The sequence below is a fragment of the Struthio camelus genome, chromosome 3, assembly GCF_040807025.1.
Source record: "Struthio camelus isolate bStrCam1 chromosome 3, bStrCam1.hap1, whole genome shotgun sequence".
Lineage (NCBI taxonomy): Eukaryota > Metazoa > Chordata > Aves > Struthioniformes > Struthionidae > Struthio > Struthio camelus.
This window is the reverse complement of record NC_090944.1, coordinates 103,335,063-103,354,454: the sequence shown is the minus strand read 5'-3', so window position 1 is coordinate 103,354,454 and position 19,392 is coordinate 103,335,063. Positions and strand designations below refer to the sequence as shown.

The window sequence follows — 19,392 nt, the reverse complement described above, 5'->3', positions numbered from 1 at the left end:
CTCATCTCTTCTATTTGTTTTGCTATTGATCTGGCTATTTCTCAAGCAGTTTCACTCCTCTCTACAGCAAGCAGTTATTTTTGAATGTTGGAGGTCTTCTTTCTCAAGTGTGGCTCTCCTGTCTAAAATTTCCATTCACATTTTTCTGTTAAAAGCGCCCTTAGTTGGCTCATAAGTGCTTTCAGTTTTGTGAAGTATATGTATTTCTTGTTGACATAGCGGAGTGAGGATAGCTGAGTGGTATCAAAGCTAGAACTGATTTATAGCCTGTGATCCCTTTTGGCATAGTCTAAACTGTGCCAAGGCATAGTCCAGTCTCCTGGTCCCCCCCATCATTTAGAGCGCAAACATGCCTGGACCATACTATCACTTCTTTTCAGCTCTAGCGTCATGTTTTTTTTTCCTCATAAAAATGGGGAACTATAGAGGAGTCCTGAGGCACGCCTGGGTCTCTTGCCAACCTGCAGTCAGGATCATTCAGATCTAACAGATGGGAAGTGCTTCTGGGTTTGGCAATGTCAAGCTAGTCTCAGATAACACATTCTGTTCCTCCCCTTCCTTCGCAAAGCACTGCACAATGTTTAAGAGATGAAAGAGGTTGGTACTAGTTAGACTGCTCTTGTCTGTTAGAGCACGGATTCACAAATACAGAAGGTACTATCACATTAAATGCTCCCAGGATTTCAGAAGATGTAGCAGTGTATCTCTGTGAGTCATCATAGAAATTCTCTTTTGTGTTACAAAGGCCGAGATTAAACCTGTTGAAATAGTTTCTCAGCATATATTTACAACGTTAATTGATAAAAGGAAAAAAGCACTAGAGACCATCGTAATAAGAGTTTCTCCTCTCTATCATGGTGTGTCACTTTCACAAGTTACACTTGTGAACTTGCACACTTACAGTGACAATCCATGTGTTTTTTATAGCTAAGCCATACCTTGACATCCCCTATTGGCTATCTGCTGGAAACCATCTGGACAAGTGCATTCATAAGACCCTTCAGTATTCACGCAGTTTCCTCCAAGGCAAATATCACTGTCTTGAAGGCATTCATCAACATCTGAAATAAAAATATAACCGAATAATTAGATGATGTAAAAAATGTCTGATCTTTTAATGGTGACATTTCGATCTAATGTAGCAACGTAAAGCTCCAATTTCCTTTAATTACCGTGGGGGAAAAAAACACAAAAATTCAAATGTACTACACTTTAGGATATTCTTTCAATTTCTCTTTCATCGCATTGTCACACTTTTTGCATTTCTAAAAAATTCTAAAATTTGAGTTTGCATGTCACCTCTTCTTAGCAAGCACGGCTAACATGTGCCATCTGTATCTCTAATGAAAGCCTTCACAACAGATCTTTATAAAAACGTCTCCCCTACTTTCATGGTGACTGTGGTGTTACAGTATTATAATCAGCAAGAAAACCCAAGCAGCTGCACGTTTAGAAGACAGACACATAAAATGCCTAGTGACAGAAATTTGTACGTTTGAGATACGTATCTTCGGACTTGTTTAGACCGCTGTGCAAAGAACCCTGACTCAGATGTCCTCCAGAGCACGTACAAGCCCGAGCATAGCTGGTGTGTCACACTAGTACAAGACGTGCCCCTGGACACTCCTTGCAAAGCAACCTCACAGACAGAAGATAGGTAGGACACGGACTGCTCTGTGCATACGGTTGTGCTAATGGTTGCTTTTTCAGAGGAAGTTCGCACAATGCAGTACAGCCCTTTTGCGGGCTTAGCAACCTGGGTCAGGAAGTAGCTTCCTCATAGTGCTACACCCGAGCCATAAACCCAGCTCAAGAGTTGGGGCACGTAGGGTCTAGCTCCTAGTTGCCTATATACTATGTTCCCAGTAACAAGCGTCAGGTTTATAGACAGCCCTGGTGTCTCGGCATCCACGAGATAGACAAACATGCTGGCTGACACACTAGCAAGGTAAGTTTCAGGATACATACTGAATAAAAAAATAATCAAATATTTCCGGAACAGGATACTGGTATCTTCCTCAATGCTGTTTTCATTAAGAAATGTTCCTCATGTTTATACTACAAACATATACAGTATTTTATGTTTAGGGCATATAAGCACAGCACTCTCCCCTGGTGACCCCCTGGAAAATGTTTTTTTATGATGTCCATCCAAGGATTTTCTATGTGTATTTTTCACTACTGGGCAGCTGTAAAGTTTTGGAACCAGAACCGACAAAACCACACCATGATTTAGATCGTCTAGGTGCGCAATCCATTACAGCCACACCGCGCGCGGTCAAGAGGGCTCCACTGGTTATACAGTAGCATCTGCTCCACAGACCACTGAAACTGATGGAAAGAATTCCATTGTCTCCACCTGAAGTCCCTTCCTTCTATTGTCTTCAAAAGGTTTAAAGACAGCCCCAGTAAAGGAAACCGCTCACAGTTGCTCTGCCACAAGATTAACTCAGCAAGTGCCTACGTTCCAGTGCTATTATGCAGTTGCGTTTCACTACAGCTAAAGATGCCACATAGGATTTCATGATCACGCCTCTAGTTATAAAAGCAAACAGAAAATAAAAGAGAATCAGGTAAACAAAACAGCTCATAAGCAACATTCCCCTGTGTCCACAGCGCTCTGCCTTGTAATTCACTGAGTCTATTGCTCTGATAGGGCAGACAGTTTCCTTTGAAAAACAGTTATCAAAGAGTTTTTCTACTGCCTTTTGATCATTCCAACTTCTTAAGCATGGATTTTAGGTGATTAGGATTGTAAATTTCCTGATCTTCCTGATTTGCAGGAATTAAGAGCAGTTAGAAAAGATGACAAGACCTCTTTCTACATTTCTACACATCTCTGGAAAGCTCACTCTGTACATCAGAGCACAATTTTCCTTGAGATTTAGTCTATTAGATAAAAACTAAGAAATAGCTTTCTTGCATAACTGAATGTTATTGCAGATAAAATTGCACTTAATGCTGACAGAGTTGTGACCCTTTAAAAACCATGTGTTTTATAATCATTTCAAACTGAGAAATAAATTGTGATTTATTTAAAACAGCAATTAATTTTGACTGGAAGCATGAGAAAAAATTAACGGCTCCCCTGCACTGAATGAATGCCAAGCCCCACAACAAGATGTTTTCTGCCAAATACAGTCAAAATGCATTATTTCTATATATGACACAAACCTTCCTTCTCTGATGCAACTCTTCACAGCTCCTATGGTTCCTACACAAGAATCTAGAGAAAAATCTGAGATAGTAACTCATGCTTGAGATGTTTAGTCCTTTTATCACCCTTCTCAGGTGGATGTCCAAAGCACTTTTGGCTGGCAAAATCTCTGAAGGCTGCTATCAGAACACCCAAGAAGTGGGTCTTATGCAGAGTGGCTACTATGCGGAGGAAAGAAATAATCTTATTCTGTTCACCTTAAACAAGGAAGAAAAAAAGTCATACAATCAAAGTGCAACAATAACAACTGCGATTGTACATTTGGGAAAAAGAAAGTCTAACACAAGGACAGGCTACTTGAAAAGATATTTGGAGTCTTATTCCCTGAAGCTTTTAAAGAGCATGTTAGGTGAATATCTGTAAGGAGTAACACCATATGGTCCATTCTGTCTTTGGGAAGCAGGATGGACCAGCGACCCCTTCCACCACATTTTCCTCTGATTCTTGTCACAGTGTCTCTGCATCTATCACAACTCATGAAGATCTCGATGTCCGGTGAGAGCACACAAGTTTTAAGTGCTGGTATCATCAGGCTACGTTTCTTAAAGCTGGTGCAAATGATGCAGGTGTTCACCAGGAACTCTGACGAGATCTTGCTAAAATCTTCTAAGATCAGCTTCTCCAAACAGGTCTGTACCGAAGAGTATCAGTGTGCTGAGAACATCGTAAGATTTTCTTGTACCTCGCTGGTAAGAATTTCAAGACATGCTGTCACTCTTTAAATGTGGGCAATCCAGCATCATCAGCACTGATGAAATCAGCTCTGATATCACAGGTTTGTCTTGAGAAGACAGCACTGGGCTAGCTAAGGGGAACTGCTTTTCTGCCTGGATCACTTGAAAAGGAGGATTCCTGACCCACTGCTGTGGGAAGAAGGTGATAACTGCCTCCTAGAGTGCTGTGTGGAGAATGACCTAACAGCAGAACACTATTAGTTAGAACAGCAGAAAGGAGCTGTGTCTTTTTGATCCTATAAGTAGTCAGAGGGAGCACACCAGAGACTGGAAGGTTTGTTTGTGCTAATACCACACGTTTGGCGAGGCCTTAACTGAGAGAGCTTTTTTCCTCTAGGGTAGGAGATAAGGAAGCAACTGAGGTAGAATCTCTTCTGGAGCTCGCTCGTGAGTGATCTCACACACTGAAGGTGCTCATGAATAGTGCAGCAAAAGTGACTCCAACTTAAATAGCATATCAGCTGGTATAGCCAGCAATGTGAACTTAGAAGTCTCCAAGACATGGGATGGAGGAAAGGGAGTATCCCTGAAATAATTCATTAGAAAATACTTGTCTGCCAATTACCAGACACTAAGTTTTCCTACAGGAGGAATCATAGAATGCAGCTCTTTTCTATAACATAGTATTTCTCCCTACATTTGCTATACATCTTTCACCTCTAATTTTTGTTTTTACAAGTTCACTATGTAGATTGCCTTCTGAGATGCACAGTGCAAGCTGTGAGCTCCAGCAGATCCTCCTGAAGCTCATCTTAGACTACGTTATTTTCTCCTGCCAATCCACATCTGGGACTGCGGTGTCTGGCTGCAGCCTGGAGCTGGCTACCAGCTGGAGAAGTTTTAACTTCAGCAGGCTCCCATGCCAACAGTGCATGCTGGCAAAAGCTTTTGTAATTCAGAACGAAACATAGATCTCTATGTGAGAATGTGAACGACAAGATTCAAAAAGACTAAATTGTTCTTAGTAACAATGCTCAATTGTTCTCTCACTCTTACTGTAGGAAACATAGATGCTGATTTCCTGTATGCGTAAGGATAACAGGGACTGTTTCTGAGAATCCATTAAACATGTGGCTGTGTAGGCGGACACTGTTATAAATAGTTGATAGCAAAGTACTGAGAAAAAAGGAGGAGCAATGTATCTTCCTGCCTCATCCTCAAAAGAATTTGTGCCTAAGGCTGAAAGATCGTACTGAAAAAAAAAAAAACAATACCTTAAGTGCACAGCTTTACCTTCACAATGATCTCCAGTAGATGATAACATGTAACCTTGGCTACAAACACATCTGAAAGACCCTTCTGTGTTCCTGCAGCGTCCATTTGCACAGAGTGATTGCTGCTGGCATTCATCTATATCTGTCGCAGAAGAGACAGTGACAACGTAATACATCTGAAAATACCAATTGCTAAGCGAACGGTGCAATAACCAACTCTGAACAAAACAGCAAAGCTGAGTGTCAAAATAAAGTTCCGCTTCTCTCGATCTGATTTATTAAAATATGCAAACAGTCGACATAATGCATGAAAACAGATGAAACTGCAGATTGGACGCTTTCCACAAGCTGACGGCTTTCAGCATTCCCTCCTTCAGTGCCGACGTCTCCCCCAGTGCACACGCAGGTACACGCACACACACACGCACGCACGCACGCACGCACACACACTGCTTGAGACCTTCCTTTGTTTCTCTTGTATCTGGCAAAGGTAACAAGCCAGCTGCTCCAGTGAGTCAGCAAAACCCACAAAATACTTTCCAGCAAGATCACCACCTTCAGCAGGGTGCGGCTTTCAGCTGCGCGCTGCCAGGCTCTTGCACTTCTAGGCTGTACATTAAGGCTCCTTTTAATACTTGCCTTTGCAACAGTATTAATCCTCTAAGTATGGGGAAATGTCTCTCCACTTCCACAGCCTCTGTTTAGTCCTCAACACTTCAGTACTCATAAACTGGGGTTAGCCTGGGTTAGCAGATGGACTTGAGCAGCGAACTTAACTTTCCCTATGCTCCAGGGGAGCAACACTTTGAATTCAGAACACGGTATACATCCTGCCTGAGCTAGGAAACCTGCTCCCTCCCCTTATTTATAAAACTAACACAGTGTAATTAAAATGATATGGTAGGTTCTCGGTCACTTCTAGAATTCAGGCAAGGCCGAATGTCTTTCTAAAAATGTACTCTAATTCAAACAGCAGGAAGTTACTCAATGAGGTTTTTCAGGTCTGTGTTATGGCTGTGCAGACTGACCTCTTGAGTAATGGTCCCTTGTGACCACAGAAGTTTTAAATTTAAGGATCACTGAAGTCTTTGGGGCTGCATGAAGTATCTAAGCATGTACATGGTCCTGTGGAGTGAGGTCTGTCTTTAGAAGAGTGCACTTTAAGAAATACCATCTGCACATGCCAGCTCAGCTTGGCAAGGGCCCTTTTCCATGAAAGGCTCCGAGGAAGCAGTCAAACTTTGTCTACATACTTTCCCCAAGACCAGTCTGCTACATGTCCTGGCCAGCACATTTAACTCACTCAAGACACTTAACTTACACTCATGTTTTGTTTCAAATTTCCTGACAAATTTAAATGAACGATCATTTAGTTTTATTGTATTATTCTAGCACTCAGAAGTCTGACTGTGTTTGGTGCTATACCCAAACACTTACAGAAGAAGAAGAAGAAAAAAAGTCAAACAGCTTAGAAGAAACTCCTTCAGGTTTCTGTGTGCTTTCACAGCTTGGAGACATTCTCCCAAACTTTCATCCTTGCAGGGGGAGGGGGTTGTTCAAAGAGTCCATAATGCCTGCTGTTCAAGAAGCAGAGCAATATTCATACCTCCTATACGCACCCTTAAGTTCTCCTTCAGACTTCTCTGTTCTGACTTCAAAGCTAATTTTGTCCCACCGGGACTGTCCTGATGAGAATTTTAGATGTGGAAGTAACGTAGGACCTGGCACACGGGAGGTTCAGGTACTGTTCTTAGAAATATGACACCAGTCTCTCGCTCTACTAAACGTACTACTTGAAATGCAGCAAAACTAATGCAGCTCTCAGGTCTGTATTCGACAGGCACGCCTGGGTTCCAAGCTGGGTACGTAGCCTGTGTTTTTTGATTCTCTGCCCCACATCAAGAAGTGGGGGAAGTAAGAAAGAAGAGCAAATAAGCAAATGCCATGCTAAAAGGTTATGGCACAGAAAACCAAGGTCCCCCAATCTCTAAAATGATTTAAGTGTCAAGCATTTTGCAGGAATGTCAACTCCGTAATATAAATATCACTACATGTTCTTGATTAGCTTTATGACTTCAGATGTTTTATAACAACTCACAAAACATTCAGTGTGGCCATGGAAGCCACGACATGGAAATCTTTATTCTCACATTTTTGGCTTGCTTACTTAGTTTTAGCTATTTAGCTTTAGTGTTGTACTTCTGTTGTTTCTCTATTAAGAGATATACAAGTAGATGAAAAATATTATCTAATAGGTAAGTGCAACATTATCAATTTTAGTCACAGTCCTTCCTACCTTCACACTGATCCTCTGCTGCAGAGAGTTTGAAACCTTGGCCGCAAGTGCATCTGAAAGACCCCTCAATGTTTTCACAACGTCCATTTGTACAGAGATTGCCATACTGACATTCATCTACATCTGTGAAGAAAGCACAAATATACAAGGAAGTATTAACTTCTGCATACAGCCATCTTTCAAATTCAGTTTGTGAATTTATTTAGATTCTGCAATAAGCCTGATTACAAGGAGATAATTAAAAGGATTTGAACTTGGGCTGGCCTGTGCTCAGATACTCAACCCTACGCACAGACCACGTGACTAAACCAATGTTCTCACCCCAGTACTGCAGGGAGTCTAGTTTATACTAACAAAAATTTTTTTTTTTTTAATATAGCAGTTGCACTATGAACCAATCACATTCCCATCATCCTTTCCTGAATAAGACTTGTGTTACCAATAATTTTCCCACAGCGGCTTAAACCAGTGCAACTTTAGTGTAGACAACAGGTCAGCAAGTGCTGGCACATTCATTCTTGCATTACACAATTTTACTCTTAGAAAGGCTAAATGACTATGATAAAAGCACTAGCAGCTGCTAATACTTTGTAAACATTATCACTAATTCTTCTGTTATTGCAAAGGACAGTTCAGGAAAAGTCTACTGCAGACGCAGCTCATGCTGGCAGGGCTGTATTAGAAGTTGTTCTCTCTGAAACCATGTTTAAAACATTTGCTCTGGTCAAGAGTCCCCCAAACTTTGCTACCTGCTGCCTCCACTTCTTTACCTGGTGTTTAAGCACAGATGGGAGAGAATGGAGTTAGTTCAGAACTCAGCCACAGTTTCTTCTGCTAAGTTTTTGCTGGATGTAAAGCTAGGTTGATTAATGGACAGCACAAGGGTTAGAGGAGTTCTCCAGTGCATAACTAAAGACTGTATACAAAACGCATGCAGCATGTGAGACATTTAGAGACGACATTTTACAAAGGAACTTAAAGGAGTTAGGCTCTAACGGACTTAGCTAACCCCTGTGGAATTTCAAGGGGGTTTCTGCACTTCATGCAGGTCTCCTGTAAGGCTAGCCTATATAGGCAACAGGAAACTCCAATGAATTAAACCTTTATAGTAGAAGTTTCAGAAGTAAAATAAGAACTCTTGCTCCAGTGACAAGGCAACTTTTATTTACAGAGAGATTTGAAAGAAATTTTTCTTCCATAAGCTATGCATAGGCATATACTTTCACCATTTGCTGAAGAGAAGACTATTGAACTGGAGGGACTGATCTCTCAAGTTAACAGCAAAATTGCACTATTACTACTGAAGAATCATTTTCAAGAATTCCTTCTGAATGCAATTTGTATAAAACAAAACAAAACAAAAAGGCAGGCAGATAAATAAGTAACAGCTTCCGTCACAAACCCAGCCAGAATTAATTCAGTGTCCTAAAATAATCAACATTGTCTTTTTCCTAGGAGTGGTTAAAAAAAAAAAAAGGCTCATTTTCAAATTTAATTTACTGTGGGGATGTAGCTAACAGCAAGCAGGTGTCCCTGTTTGTATGGAAAATGCTGTATTTTTTAGCTTCAGCAATGCAGAAAAAAATTTAAACCGCATTTGCTTTTATATGCCAGAAATCATATTACTATCTACTATCCTGTCTTTTGCCACCAGGAAACACACAAAATCTATCAACATAAAAGAGTAAAATTGTTGATTATTTGAAGCGCTTGAGTCGTTTAGGCAGCTCTAGCACAGGGAAAGCTAGAAAGAAATTAAAAGTCTGTAATTCATCATCATAACTTCTATTAGCCATTGTGAATATCTGCTGCAACTATTTTCCTCAGATTATCTTATCATTTATGGCTCTCTATTGGTTCCTGCACAATCTGATGGTTAAAGCTGATCCGTCCCCAGACAAAACTGAAATCACCGTTATTATCCATATTTCAGATTATTTACAGTTCTTCTTTCTTCACTTGAGCCTGTATATCTTATGCCTGTACATACGATGCCTTGTTACATTCTGGCTAAGTACGCAAGGTAGCATCCTCCAAACACATGATAGCGCAGGTCCACAGCCCAAGCACTATGGCAGTTCAGTAGATGACACGGCTACTATCCTGCTTCATGAGTAATGTTTCCGTTTCCTACTGTTTCAAAATGCTCTCACTGAATAAATCACATATGCTTTGCTCTTAATGTATGTTATAAATATTCTCAATGCTTTCATCTACGACTCTGTTAAAAGAAAGAGAACCTAATTCAGCAGTGAGGCACATGAACTTCCAACCGAGTAACAAACTTGCTTCTTATAGACTTGAAGAAGAAGTCAGCAATATTATTTTTGGTTTACGGATGGGACTAAAGGTTCAAGAGACTTGCCCATAGAGCCAGCAAAAAGGCCAGAAAGAGAACCTAAGTCTTCTGAGATGAAGTCCAGACCTGGATTGATCCTATCAAAGCTCTTCATAGTAGGGCTAGAAGTATATGGATCAGTTCTGCTGACCTCTGTACTCTAGTTTCAAAATCTCCTAACTGGGTCCCTAGCAGTGCACAAGAAAGATATTCTTAGTTAACCATGTAGCTGCAAAGTTCACCACAGTGGTGAACCAGGAGGATGAAGTAGTCTAGAAATTTTTGTCAACCTGATTTATCTCATTCATTCATCAACACACTGAAACGTGCTCTAGATAACATGACATATCGTTTTATTTCAATGCACAGTAGACTTGCACAAATTCGGAAAGAAAAAAATTAAAAAAAAATTTCAGTGATTAGAAGTAAGCTTATAAAAATTCCTTTCAAATAGTTCCCACAAGACTCAAACACACTAAGGGATCTGGGAGAGTAACAACAATTTTAAGACAGTGAAGTGGCAGGGTGTGCTAGTGCCTTTTTTAATTTCTTCCAATATGCATCTGATGTTAGATTTCCCCATCCAAATTGCAGTTAAATATATCCTACCTAAGTCTGAGGTGAACTGATATGCTTGCCTTTATTAAACAAGACTAGACAGGTTCATGGGCTTGAATCCTAGAAGATTACAATTTAAATAGGGATAAAGAACAGGAAAAGTGTTATGCTATACTTTCTAGGGCCTCAAGGCAGGCAGAGGAATGAGCTGAGATAAAAGAATTAGGGAAAACAGTGCTGGGGAAAAACAGCTGAGCTGCGACTGACCTAAACTAGCAACAGAAACAACGGTAAATTTATAGAACACTAGACTTAAATAACCTTTATAGATAACTTAGGAAATATTCACCTTTCCAATATGTTTCAATTATATCATATTGCAAAGCAAGAGATTCAAGAAAACGCCTGTCTGCAGCACATTTTCTAAAACACATATGGCTCAATTTCAGGATGATGTAAGTCCAGGATGAAGAGAAAATGAAGAACGATCCCATCACTAACGATGTAAGTGAGATGTCTAGGCTAAGAACGTTTCATAAAACAAAGGAAAAGGGCAACTATATGCCATGATAACAGGAAAGAAAGCGTCAGCGACTCAGAGCAATTATCCCTTACATGAATTAGTCGTGTTTGTAAATCTGAGCAGGGCAGTGATTTAATGTCCTTCATTCTACTCCTACTGAGCTGGTTAGTAAAAATGAAACAAAAGCAAGTCAGGCCATTCTTGATTAGATTATTGCCATTTTCTACCAGGCTATTTTTATAAATAGGTATAAAAATCACATTTGATATCACGAAAGAATACAAAAGGAAGGCTAGCTCACATCTTGCAAACAAGGAATTAAATAAGAGGAAATCTTTGAAACCGAAGGAATGTGCCACACTCCTTGCAAGGGTAGCAGGAATGTAGGCAGGCAGGAAGAAGCAGAGCAAAGATGTGCATCGACCAATGTGCACTAAATGAACCATATCAATCTCTTGTAAGTGTTTCATAGCCTGATATAACACCATTAATATCTATGAAATTATTTGACAAACCCTTCCCCCCGTAAGTCAAATGACAAGACCAAATAACGCATCTATGACATGCTGATACCTTCCTGCAGGCAGATATTCAGACAGAAACTACTCACTACAACATGCCTTCATTAGCAAGCAGGGTAGTTGAAAAAGAGAGAACCTGAACAGCAAAACTGGTGGTGAGGCCCTGACAGTCACAACAAACAACTTTCCAGAAGGTTCACTGCTCCACAGAACAAATGCCCATTTGTGGCTGGAGGGTGCCCATCTTCCAGTGTTATTTCAGTCAAAACAAATCCCGTTCACAGGCTCTTAGATGGCTTCATGAACTGAACCAGACCGCAGCAATTGGGGGTGATAAAGAGATAAGCTTTGGAAGCACACTGTTAATCTGAACTAAAATGATAATGTAAATGCTCCCTAGGTGGCTTACTATAAACCTATGCTACATTTAGGCAACATGGCTACTCCGTAAACTGCCCGCTCTCACAAGCAGAGCGCATGGGCGCACACACACAAAAGAGCAGACAGGAAGGTTCACAACAGACAGGATAACCGTCACAACTGAAGTTGAATTTAAGTTTTGAATAGTGCCCCAAGAAGTGACACTCAAAGCTGCAAAAGACTTTTATTTCTCCTTGCACAATGCATTTGTTTGCTCTTTGCTATCTATCTCAATGAGTCAGCACTGCTTTGAAGCGTACTGAACCGTACCGTGGCACTGTCCATTCCAGCCTCTGAATCCCGCTCTGCAAGGAATGCACTGGTAAGAGCCAGGAGCATTAACGCACTGTGCATCTGGACAAGTTGTTGGGGTCAGGCATTCATCAATATCTGTAAAAGAGAAAATCAAATGCAGGTCAGAATCAGAACCGAACACTGAGCAGTAAGCTAATCTGACTTTTCTGACTGTGCTTATGTCTTACTAATACATAACAAAAGTTGTGCACTTTCAGTCAGAGGCCCGCTAAGGTCCAAATTAAGGTACGTATTTGTACCAGTGAAGGGGTATCTCCTTGAGAAAAAAATTAAGAATATGGTCCACGCAACTGAATCTGAATTTTTTTACTACACCTCCACTCCTTGGCAGGCCCTCCACAACACACAGCAGATCAGACTTCTGGCTTAGATGGTCATGAATACCTTTGCTCATATCACCCCTGTTACTATACTGAAGTGTCCTGAGGTATCTCCTAGAGCCACTCTCAGGAAACTCTGGAAGTGCATTGCGATAAAAAATATAGTTGTAGCTCCGGATTTTCAACGCAGTTAAGAAGGTGCTGTGAATTCTCCTGTGTCCTATAGTTAGGCGGCACGTATGTGGCACAGGGACTATGAATTTAACTGTGTGAACGGTAAGCAAATAAATTGTTTACAGGGGATAAGGAGTTAACTGTATCTGAAGGAAGGCACAGGCAGCACCCACAGCTCTGTGAGGCTTTGGAGAGGATTCTGGCAATGTTTAGGGTAATATACACAGACTGCTGCATCAGCAGAGAACCTAGTTTATGCATGACAAAGTAACAGATGTTCTGAAAAATTCAGGCATCTTATGACCAAGTTCTGAGTATCCACCAATAACTTCTTATCCTGCACGGAAGAAACCCACAAGACATATTATACATGCAACCTCCACAACACTGCATACCAAAAATGACATTCAAAGGCAACTTGAATTCAAGTGATCAGTAATTAGTTGATGCTGGAATTAAAATTTCATGGGCAGCCTCAGTCAAGTCTGCTTCCACTCTTGAGTACTCATATTATGATATGGTCTTTAATTGCACAACGATTATAAACTTTCCCACCAGATCCTTGCCTCATGCAGTGCACAGAATTAATAAAATCCTCACAGCCTCATTACCTCTACCCCCATCTTCCATATTCAGTTAAGCTCTTTATCTCTTCCCTGTCCCGTGCTTAGCTTTTGTGTCTTCTGCAGTTAAGGACTGCTTTGTCCTCCAGCACACGTAACATAAGGGAGACAATTTACTCGTAGTTTTGGGAACAAGCTCACACCTTGGGAACTGTGAACTGGAATAATGGTCAAGTCTTCAAGAAATTTAATGTCCCAGCTCCAAGCTAGTGGCTCTATTGGATATGGGTAAATCACAGTTTTTCACAGGATCATGAGTGTCCAGCTGAGGGTGCTTTCTCATTAGAACAGCAACGGCCCTCCTCCAGCCTCTGCAATGCAGATATACTTCCCCTGGAACCTGTTCTCAGAACTGCCTGGACTGTGTCTGCCCTCAAAACACACAACTCAAATTCGGTAGTTAGTACAGAAATTTTCAGCCAAAATAAAGCCTAAAACGTTGCAAAGCTTAAAGACATCACAAGATTTTATAGGAAATTTTAATTGTACGCAGTGATGGTCAACTGTGGCTATAACAGTGTTCTCTGTAAATGGTGAACTCTGAACTCAGCTAGAAGAGCACGTATGTACTCTTGACATCTCCAGGTCTGCGTCCGTGACTTCAGCTTGCACGTGCAAGGCTTGAAGGCAGAACTAAGGTGGGGCAAGGAAGCGCGAGTGAACTGTGTGTGTTGCGCGCAGCTTGGCCAATTCTTGCTGTTGTTCCTGAAGCGGGGGGAGGAGGAAGGGAGTTATTTGTGGCATCTGGACTCTGTCAGAACGGTGACTGTAGTGTGTAGGTGTAATGACATGGTGAAATGATTCCCTGAATGTGTCATTTCCTTGGTTTGATGGATTAGTGTAGGAGGGTTTTTTTTTCCCCTTAAGCAACCTTAAATAGCTTTCGAAAGAGATTTTCGTTTTGAGAATTACATATTATTAAGTTAAGTGATAGAAGACTATCACCACACTACTTAAAGTATAGGTTAATTAGAAATTTAATGCACTGTGATATTCTGATTTCTAGCCTATTTTAGTCACGTGGATTCCCTACTGAAAGACAAGATTTGGAGGAAGTAATTGTAAGAGGAGAGTAGGGGAAACATTCATATGCAAATAGGAAAAAAAAAAAAATTGTCCGAATAGAAAGAGGAATTTTCTAGTAAGGCTCAGAACAGCAAATGTGTCCACAGCAACTTTAGGTTGTTTATTTGCAATCTGACATACTAGCAATTTTATTCTGTTGTAAGTAACTTAGATTAGAGCACGAACAAAACTATATTTAAAATGAAATAGCTGACTGTGAATTTCAGTTCACAATTTCACAACTGTTGTGAGAATTCTCCTTTTGCAGCTCAAGCTCCCTTGAGCAGCAAGCAATGTTAATCATTCCAAGCAGCAGTAATGTTTGACACTGTTTTTGCGATATGAACAAATGGTAACTTTGCTCCATCATCCAGGACGCACTGTAGATAAAACAAGCAACGCTCTTTTGAATATCATGACATTTTCAGCTGCAGTACGGGAGAAAGTTACATGATCTGAAGGCAAATTCAATGAACAAAGTAGCTGTGAGAGATAGCCGGCAGAAAGATTAAGCTAGAGAAATTACCCATGGAAATAAGCACAGAGTGGGATGGGGAGGAGGGAACTCAGAACACAAACACATATAGTACTGTGCCAAGACATTCTGTCTGAAAACAAATAGCAAATGGAGATTAAAGTGAATTAAATGAGTGTGTTAGGTAGAAAAATATTAAATAACAAATAAATAATAAACATGAACAAAATCTATTGTGAGGATGAATTATTTTAATTTTTCCAACTAATAGATTTATTGGAAAAATAAAGAAGTAGTTTTCTGCTGAGATCAGAATCAGCAGTCAATACGCACACAGTCAGTGTGAACAAACGGCTCCTCGTGTTGCAGTTGCTTGGCTTGGCAAATGTTACTGTATTGCTACTGGTGAAGAGTCCAAACCTACCTTCGCATTCACCTCTTCTGTTCATCAGGTATCCACTGTCACAATATTCACACCTGTACGAGCCAACAGTATTTATACAGAAACCTTCCCCACAAGTATGAGGTCTTGAACATTCATCAAAATCTGGGGAGACAAAAAAGAGAAAATAAGAGAAACTTAATCATGAAATTACCAAATGCTTGCATCTCTCCTAAACTCTACCTTAATTAAACATAAACAAATAAAGAAAATACACTTGGATTTGCAAGGTGTTTGCAAGCTGCAGCCCTGCAGCCGTTCCTAGTGAGCAGCAGTTCCATCTTGACTCACTGCTTGTAAAATCAGACAGAACAAGATCTAGAAACAACCTGGCTGCAGGAGGAAGGGCTCACTAGTGAGCAGCCACGTGGTTGCAAACACAGAGCATCTCACTGAGTGTATGTCATGCCCAAGGCAGTGCTAACTTTAGGAAGGTCACAGCCCTTTCAGTCCATCTCTATTGCTCTAGGAAGTCCATGGCTGCTTGCAGCTACATTTAAACCCGTGGTCTGTCATGGCTGCTAATGACTGAAAGAGAGTATTCACTATTTGTATTGCCCATCTTAGAAGGTGCTTTTGCTAACTAGTAGTTTTCCTAAATAAACCTGATATTGAATAAATTCTTGTTTTTCAACAACTGACAGTTTGTAAAGCAGAAGGAGCCACTCGGATACTTTTCTCTCCACAATACCTAGTGAGAAACAGTTAAAACACTTTCAGACATCAGTCCAGTACCAATGACACTGAGAAAAAAAAAACGAAAAGGGAACTTCAGTGGGTTTTTGGATAAGTTTCTTGATTCATCTTTTTTTTTTTTTTTTTTTTTTATAAACAAGATCAGTAATTACCAACGCAGTCAGTTCCATCTTCACTGGCCATGAATCCAGCTTGGCAAATACACAAGAAACTTCCTTCTGTATTTTCACAGCGTCCAAGGGAACAGAGATGGGGCATCTGATTACACTCATTAATATCTATAAAAGAAATAAAAATATAAGACTGTAGAATAACTTATTTAGTTGTAATTCTTTTTGTGCACTCTATCTCAGGTTTTTCAAAAGACTGATCTTGTAACTATTTTAACTGTTTCAAAGGGTATATGCTTTCCTCTCTGAGACCTATGGGAAAAGATGCATCAAATAGCTTTAACTGGAAAAAAAACCACACTCTTATTGGCTTAGAACATATGAATATTGCCTTGGCCTGAAGAATATGACAATTACTGTTCAAATCACCACACTGAGGGCAAACTGAGCATAAGCTGCAAGCACAGAACATTGATACAATTTGGATGAAATAGAAGGATTTTAAGTTGCCACTTGGCTGTCTGTATGAGTGTAGATTATCTTTTAATATTGTAATTCCACCCTGTAATAGCACAGGTATCATTGTGAAGCTACTTTTGGTAATATGAAAAACTGATAGTATATAATTTGAAAATATCATATAATAAACTCTTCATGATCCAAGTTTCAGAGGAATTGGCATAATCTGAATAAAGGACAGGTACTGATACAGTTGCTTCCAGTTCTGAAATGGCTCATGCAGAGCCAATCTCAACTCTGTCTCATGCTCTTCAGAGATTTCTATTCTAGCAGAACTTATTCGCCTTGAAGGAGATGAAGACCTTGCCTCCCAAATCTCCTCAGTGCTTCGGGGACGCTTACGATTTACTTTCTCTTTTTCAGCAGAAGGGTGGAAGTAAAGACCTAACAAAATGACAGATTTAGTTCCGCTGTAGAGCAGGTAGCTAAGAGGGGGCACATCATCCTGTTTGAAAAATAAGCACTACTTTGGTTATTCTCTTTCCACGCAGAAGGTCTGTTTCTGAGGACTGCAGAAACCTGATGTAAAGCGCAGAAGAGACGATCTAACTACTTTTTTGTCTCATCTCACAATGGGAAAGGCTTTCATGCAACTTTATTTAAATTGACGTTCAGTTCAGAGTGGCTGAAAAGCTACCAGAGACCTAATTTTAAAATTCTGACATAGGAAAACTATTTTCCTGTGTAGCTGGGAAGCACTCATTAGAGGAAGCAACTGCCAACGGCTCTATTGCACAAGACTGTTGGTAAGATCAGACTATACATCTCAAGCATTTCAAAGCATAATTATTTCAGGTTTTTGAAAGTGTCCATTCATACCAGAGCATTTTGTCTGCTGATCGTTAAGTTTGTATCCCTCGTAGCAGATGCAAGTGTATCCTACAGGCAAATTAACGCAATGTCCTGCTCCACAGATATCAGGATTAACTGTACACTCGTTGATTTCTAAGCAAACAAACAAAAAAATGCTTAACATTAAACTCTACCACATAGTTCAGCAAGTGCACAATACTCTGTAATCCAAATGGAAAGACCGGGCCTCAAAGCAACTGTAAATCAAGTTGGTAAGTCCAGAGTTTCGAAAGGGGAACTTATCTGGAAGATCTAGAAAAACATCTCGTATTTCTCTAGTGACATATTCTTCTGTACTATCCAAGATCTATAAATGAGTACACAAAAAAATGAAGTAAAATGAAGACAGTATAAAAATAAAAATTTATATGATTTAACCTTCTCAGGCAAGGTTAAGAAAATAACTCTGGAGGGTTTCTGATTATTCTTACAGAATACGCATCTGTTAATGGTTTTGACGTTATTTTGTAAAATAAGGAGATTCAGATTCGGGCAGTATTGGGTGCTAAACCTTCGGAGTAGTTTCAGAAATTCTCAAATGAAATGTGTTACTGCACAAAACATTAATGAAGACCTTGCTGCAATGATTAGCTGCAATTTAAATTAAGGTTATATAGCAGTATGAAACAGTATTTTTTTAAAAGAAACTGTTATTATTCCAAAAGAAAAATTTGTAATCCAGACTACTTAGAAATAGGTTAAATTTAAATTTAACTAACTCCGACAGAATTAAGGCACTCGGAAACTCTATCTGTATTCAGTGTTTTGATCCTATTTCGGTTTTTGTCCTGCAAATTTTACCTCACTTGTTCTTTGCTATCTCCTAAATGTTTGAGCAACCCTTGCAACTGTATCCGAACAACAGACTGTTTCATTTAAGAACTATAATAAGCAACCTAATTAACTTCTTTTGTAAAATACAGCAATTTCTAATTCTACTCTTTCTTCCTGAGAAAGCAGAAGAACAGCAGAACATGGAAAACTGCAGTTTTTTCCTAACTGATGTAGAGTACAGAGAGGCGTAACTTCCTTTCCCTGCACTGAGGCAGGGAGCTGGCTGGCTGAAGGGGCACAGCCAGGGCACAGCTGACTTCCATATTCTGGATGGACATTTACCATTAATAGAGCTTTCTAATGGAACTGACAAACTGTAATTATAAGTAATTGGAGGAGGCAGCTGAATGCTTACAGAAGGACAGGACACTTTCTCTGCTCTTTCAGTGGATTCAGGAGGATTTAATTGGTGACAGAATCACACCTCGAAGAGCAGGGTGATTTACACCCCATGCAACTCAAAAATCCACACACTGGCCAAGTCTGCACGGAAGAAAGCCATCTTTTAGGAGTTAAACTTTTATTCAAGCATGTGTAATTTCATCCTGTAAATGCAAATCAGGGAACCTCTTGGTAGGCCTAGACATCTCTACTACCTACAATAATATATATTGAAGTATTTACTTGTTTATTCGACTTACTTCAACACTTCTGTGAATTCTGAAAGATTAGCCACATTTGATATTGCAATGGTCTCATGTATAAATACACACTACACTGACCTTTTGTTTTCAAAATTATAGCAAAATTTTAAGCAAAAGAAAGCAAAATTGTGATGCATTTGAGACACACCAACTATCACTTTGACAACTTTCAGCTATGAAGGGAACATTAGTTGTGTTTCTGTTAGTTTCTCTACTTGACACATGGATATGGAAAAGGCAACATTTAATGTGCCAAGCAGGAAGAAGCACACTAATCCAAACAACAACATTTCAAAATAACAGTAGATGAGTAACTCCTCATCTGCTTTTTGTAGAACAGACTGAACAGTCTATCGTCCACAAAGCCTACAGCTGTCAGAGACTGTGATAATGTATACTTTTAAATGAATACTTGGATAAACTGTCTGAAGTCTGGACATGTGGCTCAGAATCCTAAAATTGAAGACTTGTCATGCTAACAGAGAAAAGTCCTTTAAGAAAA

General features: G+C 39.9%; 1 protein-coding gene across 10 annotated transcripts in view; it reads right to left on the bottom strand.

Moving 5' to 3' along the window:
• Positions 1 to 19,392, bottom strand: part of LTBP1 (latent transforming growth factor beta binding protein 1) — a 223,123-nt gene that overhangs the window by 46,304 nt on the left and 157,427 nt on the right. For all 10 annotated transcript variants that reach the window (XM_068939409.1, XM_068939411.1, XM_068939410.1 and 7 more), the window contains 7 exons: positions 17,380 to 17,505; positions 16,084 to 16,209; positions 15,218 to 15,340; positions 12,092 to 12,211; positions 7,462 to 7,584; positions 5,185 to 5,307; positions 939 to 1,061 (listed from right to left, as the gene is read on the bottom strand). In XM_068939409.1, coding sequence (XP_068795510.1) covers positions 939 to 1,061; positions 5,185 to 5,307; positions 7,462 to 7,584; positions 12,092 to 12,211; positions 15,218 to 15,340; positions 16,084 to 16,209; positions 17,380 to 17,505 — 864 coding nt within the window. The remainder of the gene's footprint in view (positions 1 to 938; positions 1,062 to 5,184; positions 5,308 to 7,461; positions 7,585 to 12,091; positions 12,212 to 15,217; positions 15,341 to 16,083; positions 16,210 to 17,379; positions 17,506 to 19,392) is intronic.